Source organism: Neolamprologus brichardi, chromosome 20 (genome assembly GCF_056152115.1).
Source record: "Neolamprologus brichardi isolate AB-2024 chromosome 20, ASM5615211v1, whole genome shotgun sequence".
Taxonomy (NCBI): Eukaryota; Metazoa; Chordata; class Actinopteri; order Cichliformes; family Cichlidae; genus Neolamprologus; species Neolamprologus brichardi.
Window position 1 is genome coordinate 31,962,195 of NC_142123.1, and position 11,699 is coordinate 31,973,893.

Genomic DNA, 11,699 nt, shown 5'->3' on the forward strand with positions numbered 1-11,699 from the left:
TCATCATTTAACCCTCGTCTCTGCCTTCACTCTCCTTTTCTTCTTGATGAGGATGACCTCATTACCTCTGTTCCTTTAACCCTTTCTCTATCCACTTCATCCAGTTACTCCAGATTTCCTCTCTTTCAACATTCAACATTAGCCATTTGACTTCAAGCATCAACATTTAAAATCCCTGCTCTCACCTTTCTTTCTCTCTCACTGCCTCCTAACATGCCATCCCCCTCTCCTCTTTCCTTTGTCTTTGGCTAACACAGGGGTCCCCAATCCCAGTCCACGAGGGCCAGTGTCCCTGCAGGGTTTAGATGTTTCCTTGATCCAACACAGCTGATTTAAATGGATAAATGACCTCCTCAACATGTCTTGAAGTTCTCCAGAGGCCTGGTAATGAACTAATCATGTGATTCAGGTGTGTTGACCCAGGGTGAGATCTAAAACCTGCAGGACACTGGCCCTTGTGGACTGGGATTGGGGACACCTGGGCTAACAGCAGCACAGTTTTCATTGACACCCTGTAGGCCAGGGGTGGGCAATTCCAGGCCTCGAGGGCCGGTGTCCTGCAGGTTTTAGATCTCACCTTGGGTCAACACACCTGAATTACATGATTCATTTGTTGCCCACCCCTGCTGTAGGCCAACAGCGCCAAAGGCATTTGTTGCCAGCCCGAGTCTGACAGGCTTTGACGACTCGTTTGATTTGGCAAAGACTTTTTGCCAGATGCTCTATTGCACAGGTGTCAAACTCCAGGCCTCGAGGGCCGGTGTCCTGCAGGTTTTAGATGTGTCCTTGATACAACACAGCTGATTTAAAGGTAAATAACCGCCTCAACATGTCTTGAAGTTCTCCAGAAGCCTGGTAATGAACTAATCATGTGATTCAGGTGTGTTGACCCAGGGTGAGATCTAAAACCTGCAGGACACCGGCCCTCGAGGCCTGGAGTCTGACACCCCTGCACTATGGCGTTTGGCCAGGTTTCAAACTACACTCTCTTCTCAAAACAATTTCTCTTATTTAATCACAATAGTTGACATTTTGTTTGGACATTTTCTACTGACAGCCACATCATTCTACATAAGAACAAAACACATGCAATATCCCAAATCGCTGTCGCCGCTTTAAACAAAATCTCATCCATTTTTCTGAAAAACACTCATTATAAACACGCACCACCCAGCACTCTGAGGCGGATGCTCTGATCCCCTCTGGATCATCGACCTCTGGGCCACTCTCACTTCCTCCTGGTAGAGACCACCTCAGATTCATTCTTTAAACTTTTGTCGAAAAGAAGTTTAAAACTCAAAAATGACAACCAGAGAAGAGCAGAGTTCATAACAGATCAGTTTATTGAACTTCCACAAACAGCTGACTCAACAAAGAGAGCGCAAAAGCTTGTTTTTAAATGTGTCAAACTTATTTTATTACACCATTAAAACTCATTCAAGATTCTGGATCCATCCTTATACCGTTTAAAAACACGTTTTAAACTGTGCACAAAACAAATGCAAAGCATAAATGCTCTTGCAAAGGTCTAATATGATTGTCAGTGAGTTCATGTTCATATACGATTCAGTAACCATATAGACTGCAGATACATTCAGATAATAAGCAGGCAGAACACCATTATCATATAGATATACACCATGTAGCAGGTCATGTAACAGTGGATAGGGCAGATTAGTACTAAATAAGAAGTAGTTCAGTATGTGTTATATATTTGTTCAATGTGATCTCTTCAATACAACCGATTAATGTGTGTAAGTCCTATCAGCACTGTCACTGGTTACAGGTTAGCTTTTATTAATCATTTATACATCAGTTTGTTACAGTGAACATCTAAACCTCTTTTCCCTCATCGATCTCCATGGAGTGTTGCATTGTGGGTAGATTGCTAGATTGCAGATGGCTCACTGTTGGCTCGTTACGACGCTTCCTGTGACAGAGACACAAGGTGGAGACATTTTCTCATATAAGAGCAACTTCTCAAATTATCACGACCTAAAAAGTTTTAATGTTTTGTGTCAGGGAATTTAAAAAAGCATCATTCTGCAAAAAAAAAAAAAGATTAAATATTTTGCATCAGCATGATTTGAATGAACATATATTTGTACAAGAATACACACCACACGAACACGACACTAGGCATATTTAACTGTCTCTGGATGCAACTTGCTAACCTATTATGCTAGCTAGTTGATACCTTTGCACTCCAGCTTTTAGTTCAAACATGAAAACGTCTGGTTCCAAACAGCAGACAGGACAAGACTAAAATCTTAAAATCAAGTTTTATTCTTTTAGTGCTACAGCGCCCCCTGGTGTGTGGATGCTCTAGTTCCTGTTTTTTGTTTTTTTACAAGAAACAAGTTACTGATTAATCAAGAAGAAATGAATTCAAAGTGCTATACTCTATATAGTGCCACATATAAAATATACTAAACATACTTCACTGACTCACCCTCTTCCTCACAGCTCACATGTGATTGGAGAAGGAAGTCGGCGCCCCCTGCTGGTTGGAGTCCTGACTGTACTGCACGTCCTGGAGGAGGCAAGAAAACAAAACAAAAACCAGGACATATTCAGCCTGTAACTAATCATTATTTTCATTAGTTCGGTTTATTTACTTAACTGAAGGCTGGAACAATGAAATGTTTGGATTACAGGTAAGTCATCAGAAGCCAAAATAAAACATGCAGAGCGACCGCTTGTGGCAAGAAAGCAGTCAAAGGTAGCTAGCTAATCAATCTTTGATTAACTAGCATCACATCATCTAGTCACAGACCTTCAGGTGTGCGGTTACCTGCTGCAGCATTTTGTTTCCTGAGCATTACCTCACCTGGGGATATCCCTCCTGGCTGCAGTCAGGTGGGTAGCCTGCCTGTTTGTTGCTGTATGTTTCTTGTTCGTTGGCCCCCTGCTTGACGTGGGCATCAGGTGCAGCAGGTTTCTCCTGAGGAGGCGGAGCCAACACGGAGTCAGCGATGATGCCCGTCTCCCTATAGATGAACCAGAGGTTTCCCGCCCACAGGACCAGGTTAATGAAACCAAATGCCTGAGACGGGAGACAGTGAAGGTCAACCCTGGAGTCTCTGTTTAGATGTAGATTCAAAACTTTATCAACACAGAATAGAAGAATAGAATAGACCTTTTATTGTCATTGTACAAGCACAATGAAATTATGGGACATTACGGAACATCATAATGAAGAACGTTCCAAAGTTCTCAAATTCAAATTTCTGCAGATTTTTGTTCCTGGAGTTGCAGTTTCTCCAATGGCCACTTGAAGCCCACTCCAGAAACTAGTCAATCCCAACAGACTTCCATGTCAAAACACCTTTGCAGTAGAAAATATGTTTACAAAAGGGTTTAGTTTCCATAGCCAGTTTCACCTTTTATAAATGTTACTGGGGAGGAGTTAAAAAGAAGTATCATTGTTTTAAATTATATTATGGCTTCAAAGTATGAATGATTGGGACTGAGGCCACACTGAGTGACAGGTAGGACCAGCAGTTCTTCAGTGTGTGGTCGCATTAAAAGACAAATTGTGTGCTCGAATCAAATGCAGTGAATACAGACACTCGGATGTTTTTGGATGCACAGATATTTGAGCCTCAAAGCTAGGGATGGGTATTGTTTAGGTTTTATCCGATACCGGTGCCAAACCGGTACTTTTGAAACGGTGCCGGTGCTTAAATGGTGTTCAAACCGGTGCTTAAAGAATGGAGAACACAAAATTGGTCCAAAAACCTCTCATGTTCAGCTGTTTTTTTGTAAAAAGATAACAATGTTAGCCTTTTCTGCAGCTATGGGGCATATATGGTATCACTCTTGGCTGGAAGCAGTGCTTAAACAATGGAAAAAACACAAACTTTGTCCAAAAACCTCTCATGTTTAACTGTTTTCCACTTTTTCTTTGGTCATTTTAGCCTTTTTGGCCAGGGTGAAGGGAGTATCTGCCATCAAACAAGAAGACAGCCGCATGTAGCTATGATGATGTTTGCTAGTTCACCTTACATGCATTAATGTAATTACGTGGTTAGCCTTAGTTAGTCAGAGGCCACACTGAGTGACAGGTTTGACCAGCAGTTCTTCAGTGTGTGGTCGCATTAAAAGACAAATTGTGTGTCACACTCAGATGTTTTTGGATGCACAGATATTTGTGCCTCAAAGCTCCTTTCTTTAGTACAAACATTAGCTGAAATAAGTAAATGTAATGTCTTGATGCATTCTCAATCATCCAGGAAAATAAATCTCCAAAAGTTGATTCTGTTCATCTGGACGTAGCGTATTCTGGGAGAAACGTTTACGCTTACAATGCTGTGATTGCAGCCATTCCCCAACTCTCTGTGAATGGTACTCATGGCCATTGATCAGTGATTGTTGATCAGTGGTTGTTGATCAATGGTCATGAGAATTTGCATAATTATGATTAAGGAACTGACCTCACAGCCCATTGTTCCTTCAGTTTCAGTCATTATGCAAATGTACTGTTTATAAGATTGGGGGAACCTGCAGTCAGCTGAGACTGAAGAAGTCACTTGGATGAGTGACGAAACGTTTCTCCCAGAAAACGCTACGTCCAGATGAACAGAATCAACTTTTGGAGAAGTAAATGTAACATATTTTCAGAGATTAGTCTTATGATGCCACAGTCAACATTACCAGCTACTCTCCAGTGATGTAGCAAGGCTTTTGCCGTGTCAGCATATTTTCTTGCTACGCACCCTGGACATGGAGTAATTTACAGGTCTGTCTACCTGACACTAAGCCATCTCACTTTTTCTGTCTCTTTATAATAGTGAAGTAAAATCGTACATAAATGTCAGCAGTAAGCTTTATTTGTGATTGTCGGTGGCGTCAGGAGAATGTCAGGAGGGTGTGTCAGAGGATCTCTGCTGATCAGTTAAATCGGTTTGGGCAGTGTGTGCAAGGAAAGCTTGATCCTCATTTATTAACCATTTTGATATTTTCAGTTCAATAATTGCAGTTTAGTTAATGAATCACATTTGAAAATTGTGGCTTCTTTGTTTTGGATGTTTCTCAGTGATATTCTGTGTTTTATTGGTCAGTACTGACTCTCCAGTGTTGGCACCAGTAAGTTCTGAGTTTCCCCGTCCTGATGTGCCCAGGCCCAGTGAAAGTCTTACCACAGAGGTGTTCAATCCAGACATAACCGGGTCGTGGACTTCACGGCATCTGTTCTCATCCTCTTCACAGGCGTGGATCATAGTGATGACTTCATCCGGGTTGGTCGCAGTCTTCACGTTGGACAGACCTTTGGCCCAGGCTGCCGAACTCACCAGCCACATGAAGGCAAACACTCCGGTGACTCCCAGGTCCTGAAACGGCACAAAGACGGAGTGAGGCAGGTTTTTCAGAGGTCAGCTGGGAAGTCGGGTGGCTCTACTTACGATCAGTGGGCCCTTGTTGTTCTCCTTGTACTTTTCAAAGAAGAAGACGTAAATGGTGAGAGCCGCCATAGAGTACAGGAAGGCGAAGACGCCGATGGTGACAAAGAATTCAGCCGAGGAGGAGTAGTCGCCAGTCAGGAAAACCCGTTCTTTATACTCAGACTTACAGGTGGGCGCATCAAAATACTCCTGGTGGAGTCTGACAGAGGAGTTTAAAGTTTCCCTGTTAGTGAAGGTGAACTTTCACCAAAGTGATAAACAATAACTAACACGCAGATAATAACTTCAGAGCTTTGATGTTCAGAATGAGCCCAAAACACCTCAAAGCTTTGAAGAATCACTAAAGAGACACAAAAACACCCAGGAGGGCTGACTGATATCATTTAAATGAACCAGGATGGTGCTGCATCCTCTAAATACTATTTGAAAGAATTTTAAATAGGTCAAAGTTAGTTTCAGAGTTCACAGAGTTTTTGTTCTGACCTGAAGGGATACTCAAACTCCACCTCTATACTCAGGTCGCTCTGCACCCAGCTCTTGCACTCCACAGCAATCTTGAACATCCCGGAATAACTGCCACAGGTGGAGAAGGCGAAGATGGCGAAGAACTGGAAGAAAGAGCAACAACGCATCACAAGCTGTGGAAACAGCTCACAGTCAGAGCTGAGCCTGAACTGCAGTAGGCCTCTGCAATTCATTTTTACTTTTGTGCTAAAAAGGCTTTATTTAAACATGTTAAAATCATATAACAAACATAAGAAAAACAAAACAATCATGATAACATGTTCAAAAAGGAGCAGAAAGACACATAATCTTAATCCCACTACAAAACGTTCTGTGCTTTTATTGGAATACTTTCTGATAATAGTTAAAAATCAAAAATAATTAAAAAGACTAAAACTAACAGTGACACTAAACGTATAAATAAAATGCACTCAAAACTATAATAACTGATTGTAGGCGTGGTCACTGAAGGAACAATCCCATTAAATCTTCTTTATTTTAGCCTGTTACTTATTTTGTCTATTGTGTGTCTTCAGTTCATAACAACAAGTTGTGTCAGAGTGTCACTCGGGGCTTTTGTACTTTTGACAAATTAATTCAGCTCCTACAGTGGAAAAGAAAACCTCTGCCAATGCAACAAATTAAAATCTGAATACTGAAGAATCTCTGACATTATTGTGACAACTGGCCTTTTAGCAGTTGGTGCAAAAATCCAAATTTTAGTTAGTCAAACTTTACTTTGGCATTTTCTTGTAGATTCAACAAAAGAAACTGGAACAAACGGGTTTTTTCGACAAGCTGCAAGCATCGAACCGGCTAAAGATGCAGTTTAAAATGAGCTCTTTGCTAAAGTTTTGTGCGACGCATAGATACAACACTGATTCATCCCTTGTGTTGAGTGCATTTGTATGCTTGAATGATTCATATTTATGTGTTAATTAGTTTAAAACAAAAAAAACATTGCTCTGAAAATGGTCAGGTAAGGGGACACAATGCGATGTTCAAAGAAAAACGGGAGAGGCCGCGGGAACTACAAGAAGTGTGGGGTGGCTCAAGACTTTTGCACAGCACTGCACTTCTTTAATATGATGCAGCTTATAAAGGCTGCACTGTAGGTTGGGTTTCTCCTTTTCTCCTGTCTTCCTTCTCTCACACCAGCCAGTTGTGGCAGATGGCCCTGCCTCAGAGGTTTCTTCCTGTTAAAGGGGAGTTTTTCCTTCCCACTGTCACCAAAGTGCTGCTCATAGGGGGTCATATGATTGCCGGGGTTTTCTCTGTATGTATTATTATAGGGTCTACCTTACAATATAAAGCGCCTTCAGGCGACTGTTGTTGTAATTTATATAAATAAAATTGAACTGAATCCTCCTCATTTGCAGTTTATAAAGAGTTTAGAAGAAAAAGAGTCCAATTAAAAAACACTGGTAGAACTACAGAGTCTGCAAAAAGACATCAGCGCACCATTAAGTTACTAAGTTAAATTATTTAAAATACTGTCAGGTTTTGTCCCCTTAAATTTATGCAAAGTTATCTGAATCTGCAGTGAAACGCTGTCTTTTCCAGAGGAAGAGTAAGAAAACGTTTAAAGCCACCACCCTCTCCCTACAGCGCCCCCTGCTGTGTGCTGGAATCTACAGTTTCTGTGTAACAAGTAAGCTCGCTCATTAAAACCTGCATCATAAAAGCGGCATTCAGAATTCTACAACAAACTAAAAATGTATTGATATAGACCATAGAAGTGTCTTTCATGTGTGTGTCCACAGTCCTGTGTTATGCAGATGTGCATAAACTCTTCATATGATGATATTCGTGTTTTCCCGTATGGTGAATCATTAAATTCTGCCTATGATGTTTCCGATCTTTAAACATCAACTTGAACTCAGTTACACAGTGCATCCGTGCTGTGGTTGCAGCTTTTGTGGTGCAGCAGTTGGTCTGATGGACTCACCCATTGTAGGACCTTAATGAAGCCCAGAGGAACCTTCAGCACCCCAAACCGACCTCGGGTCACCAGCTGCAGATAAAAAAAAAGACACGCAGCAGGTAAAATATTTTCATTTTAGCAGCATGGTGAAAAACAGAAAGACTAATGACCCACTGTTCACGTGCACTTTTATTCAGGGACGTCCGATCATCAGAGTCAATAACAAAAATGACAAAAACAAAACACATTTTTATAAAAGCTTTCAGTTAGTTCATCCAAACCCAGCATCTGTTTACATTCCAGATGTAGGGTCAAAATGATAAACTTGGTCCAGCTGGGCACCTGTAGACTCACCTTTAGATCCAATTAAAAGAATAAAAGGGATGGTAGTGGCCAGGTGATGAGCGGCGCCTGGTTTCCTCCAGACAGTTCAATCTTTATCTCATCAGACCAAAGAGTTTTGTTTCTCATGGTCTGAGAGTCCTTCAGGTGCATTTTGACAAACTCCAGGTGGGCTGTCATGTGCCTTTTATTGACGAGTGGCTTCCAGCTGGCCACTCGACCATACAGGGCTGATTGGGGGAGTGCTGCAGAAATTGTTGTCCTTCTGGAAGGTTCTCCTCTCTGTAGCACTGCAGGAGCTCTGTTTGAGGGACCATCCCTCCCTGATTAATGTCCTTCTACCCTGACCACTAAAATTGGTCAGGTATTCATAAGAGACACCGTAGGAGGGAGAGTCCTTCTTCTTATGGTTGATGTAGACTTCTATGCTCTTTGGGACCTTCAATGCTGCAGAAAGAACCCTTATATAGTGTAAATATAGATTAAATATGGTGTCAATGAGGTGCAGGGCCACCAGACCTAAAATTTTGGGTTGAATATAACTGAGTATTAATTCCAGTCTTTATATCATTCAGTGTATATTTGTCATAAAAACAAACACAGCTACAATGAAGCAAAGGTGTAACTCAAGGAGGAGGTGGGGGTGGATGGGTTGGATGGCGGGGGCCACCAGCTTCTACATATATCACAAACTCACACATCACAGTATGAGTACCTCATATACTCCACATGCTCTTCTCTCCTAACTTCTCTATAAAGCACAAAAACAAATTGTTGCATAGTTGACGTCAACAGTTCACGGTCATTCTGCACAAATGACGGGAGCGAGGTCAGAAAGTACCGGTAACGTGCTCCCCAGCATCCATCGAAACTGTTCAGAAAAGCCTCTATTTTAACCAGCGTAGTGTCACATGACGAAGAAACACCTGCAGCTGAAACTCAGCTCATAAGGAAATTCATTCAGTTCATCTGTGCTGCATAAAAATGTTAGACTTTGGTCCCCAAGAGAAAACCGTGACTTAAACACATAGTGGACTTCTTGTAAGGTGACCACACACACGACCACCTTAGGAATATGAACATCCAGTGTGACGCAGAGGACGGCCTCCATTAATAGTCACTGTGACTGTGCTGCTTGGACGTTCGGGTTGGTTGGACGTAATGAGCAGTCATGTGAGTTCCTGTCGCCTTTCTATCAGCTTAAAGCATCCTGGTCATTCTCCTCTGACCTCTGCCATCAACAAGGCCTCTCACTGGATGTTTTCTCCCTTTTTTTTAGATTGTTGTCTGTAAACCTTGGAAATATCCGTGTGTCAAAGTCCAGCAGATCAGCAATTTCTGAAATACCAACGTGGCTCACACCAACAACCATGCAATGCTCAAAGTCACTGAAATCACATCTCTTAGACTGGATTTCTTTAAACATCAGCTTAGTTTTATTGTCTGAAAAGGTTTAGTTTTAATTTAGTTTTTATTTGTTTCAATGTCAGTTTTAGTCTTTTTTTTAAGATACGTGATTTGGTTGTGCTGCAGGAAGTCACTGAGTGTGTGCAGGAATGGGAGGGGGCTCTTGTTATTGTTGTTGTTGTTGTTGTTGTTGTTAGGGAGCTGGAGAGTGAGTTGTACCGGAGGACAATCCTCGGGACTAACGGCCCGTTTTCTGTACCTCCTCAATAAACCGTGGTGAGAACAAACCGTCTGGTGCTCGAGAGCTTGCGAACGTTACAATATATGAGCACAGCATGAAAGATGGGAGCTTAATGCGCATCACCGCGGTCAATGATCCGGCTTACAATTGTTTACCTTGAAAGCTTCAGCAAAATCCTGAATGCATCATTAAATCACACCTTAAGCTTTTTCGCGTTTGCTTTACTTGATAATTGATCATGATCAATTTGGATAAAAGCTTTTGATTATTAGAAGAAACAAATATAATCGTGTTTTGTCTGTTCGTTTACACGAAGTCTCGAATCAGTGCCTTTGAAAGGAAACAAACAGAAAAAGGTCGTTATATCTTTAATCGTTTTATTTTCTTCCTGTCATGCCCAAGTGGGCACATTTCCGTCTTGAACGCAGCTCCTTTCTTCCGTCGTGTAGTTTTTATTTTATTTTATTTTTTACCAGTAATCCAGTTTTTTGTTTCCATAAATGAGCACACTGACCGTATTCACTGCTTTCTCCAGATCCCTGGTGTCGGGTAATGGGGTCTTCCATTGGTTTGGCTTCGAAGCGACTCCTTGGGTGTTGGTTTTCGGTGCAACCATGCTGTATCATTAGCCGGTGTAGTTCTCCAGTATGCAGGATGTAATGTGGGTGTGGCCGTCTTCGGGAATTGATGCTGGATCCAGTGCCCCCCCTCCCTCCAAACACCTAAACAGTTCTGTGTTTTTGCAGGCGTTGATCAGAGTTTACCTTTTATTCTTGTTTTTTTCTGTGATGCAGTGATACAGCTCAGCAGGGGCGTTTCTAGGATCACACTCAATCATAATGTGCCGTGCAGTTAACATTAATGGACGGTTCCGTTTTCAAACATAGGCTGTATCCCAATTCAGGGTCTGCAGCCTTAAAGTACGCAGCCTCAACGATCCTCAAGGGCCGCGTACTCAAAGACCGCTAAGGCCGGAAGTGCGAGGCTTGTGAAATGGGACGGTCTAGCCTCCGTCGTGCTGCCCAGGTTGCCTAGCAACCATGATACTAACAGCCGTTTCATACAGCTTTGTTTGACAGAAATGAAGGAGAAAATCTTTGGTTCATTTGTTTGTTTGTTTCTACATGAGCTTTGATCATTCTCTGATTAAGCTCAGCTATTGAACGGCGTATATTTTAAAGTAAAGGCTTTAAAACCAAGTTAGTACAAACGTCACTAATGTCACATGACTTTGCCGACATGTGGTCAACAGTAATGTTTTAATGTTCTTCGTTATTAAACATTTGCACATAAATAAGTGACATAATATTCAGTACTTACTTAAAGTTTACTCTTCGGGCGCCCCTCATCCGCTGTTTTTTTCGTCAAAATTATCCACACCCACCGCCGCACTATGCATTCTGGGATATGTTGGGCCACGAAGTCTACACCGCCACGTCCTTAAAATTCAGGGAAATGAAGGACGCATTTGAGGGCCGCATTTTGAGCAGCCTTTGAATTAGGACAGCCTTCGTCGCGTCGCGGTGACGTAATCGGCCTTAAAATGCGGCCTTTAAGGCTGCAGACCCTGAATTGGGATAAAGCCATATTCTGCCTGGTCTCACCAACCTCACATTACTGTGTTATTTTAAAAAGCAACTTAATTAGAGGGATTAACTATTGTAGTATCCAAAAAACATGTAGATCGAAAAATCAAAAATTCAATATAACAGTGCTTTAGGCTCGACCTGTTCATCAATAAATAATAAAATATTCAGTCAGTGAACTTTATTCACGTGATGAACTTGAGTGGCATCCCACTATTAATCCATAGACTTTAAAATGATGTTGGCTCACCCTTTGCAGCGATAACAGTTTCAACTCTTCTGGGAAGGTT

General features: G+C 41.8%; 1 protein-coding gene across 1 annotated transcript; it reads right to left on the minus strand.

Moving 5' to 3' along the window:
* Window positions 1–1,325: 1,325 nt before the first annotated feature.
* LOC102789749 (synaptophysin-like) lies at window positions 1,326–10,782 on the minus strand. Its single transcript, XM_087834091.1, has 8 exons — window positions 10,338–10,782; window positions 7,858–7,923; window positions 5,889–6,013; window positions 5,406–5,604; window positions 5,142–5,333; window positions 2,831–3,046; window positions 2,453–2,533; window positions 1,326–1,930 (listed from the first exon to the last, which is right to left on the minus strand). The coding sequence occupies exons 1-7, from the start codon at window positions 10,437–10,439 to the stop codon at window positions 2,468–2,470; spliced, it is 966 nt and encodes a 321-aa protein (XP_087690217.1). The 5' UTR covers window positions 10,440–10,782; the 3' UTR covers window positions 1,326–1,930; window positions 2,453–2,467.
* Window positions 10,783–11,699: the final 917 nt, after the last annotated feature.

Bases quoted from the DNA above. Each gene is read 5' to 3' on its own strand.
- LOC102789749 (XM_087834091.1), bottom strand. From the start codon at position 10,439: ATGGTTGCACCGAAAACCAACACCCAAGGAGTCGCTTCGAAGCCAAAC. The intron at 7,924-10,337 runs GTCAGTGTGCTC...TTTTATCTGCAG, and splicing joins TGGAGAAAGCAGTGAATACG to CTGGTGACCCGAGGTCGGTT. The intron at 6,014-7,857 runs GTGAGTCCATCA...TCTTTCTTCCAG, and splicing joins TCATTAAGGTCCTACAATGG to TTCTTCGCCATCTTCGCCTT.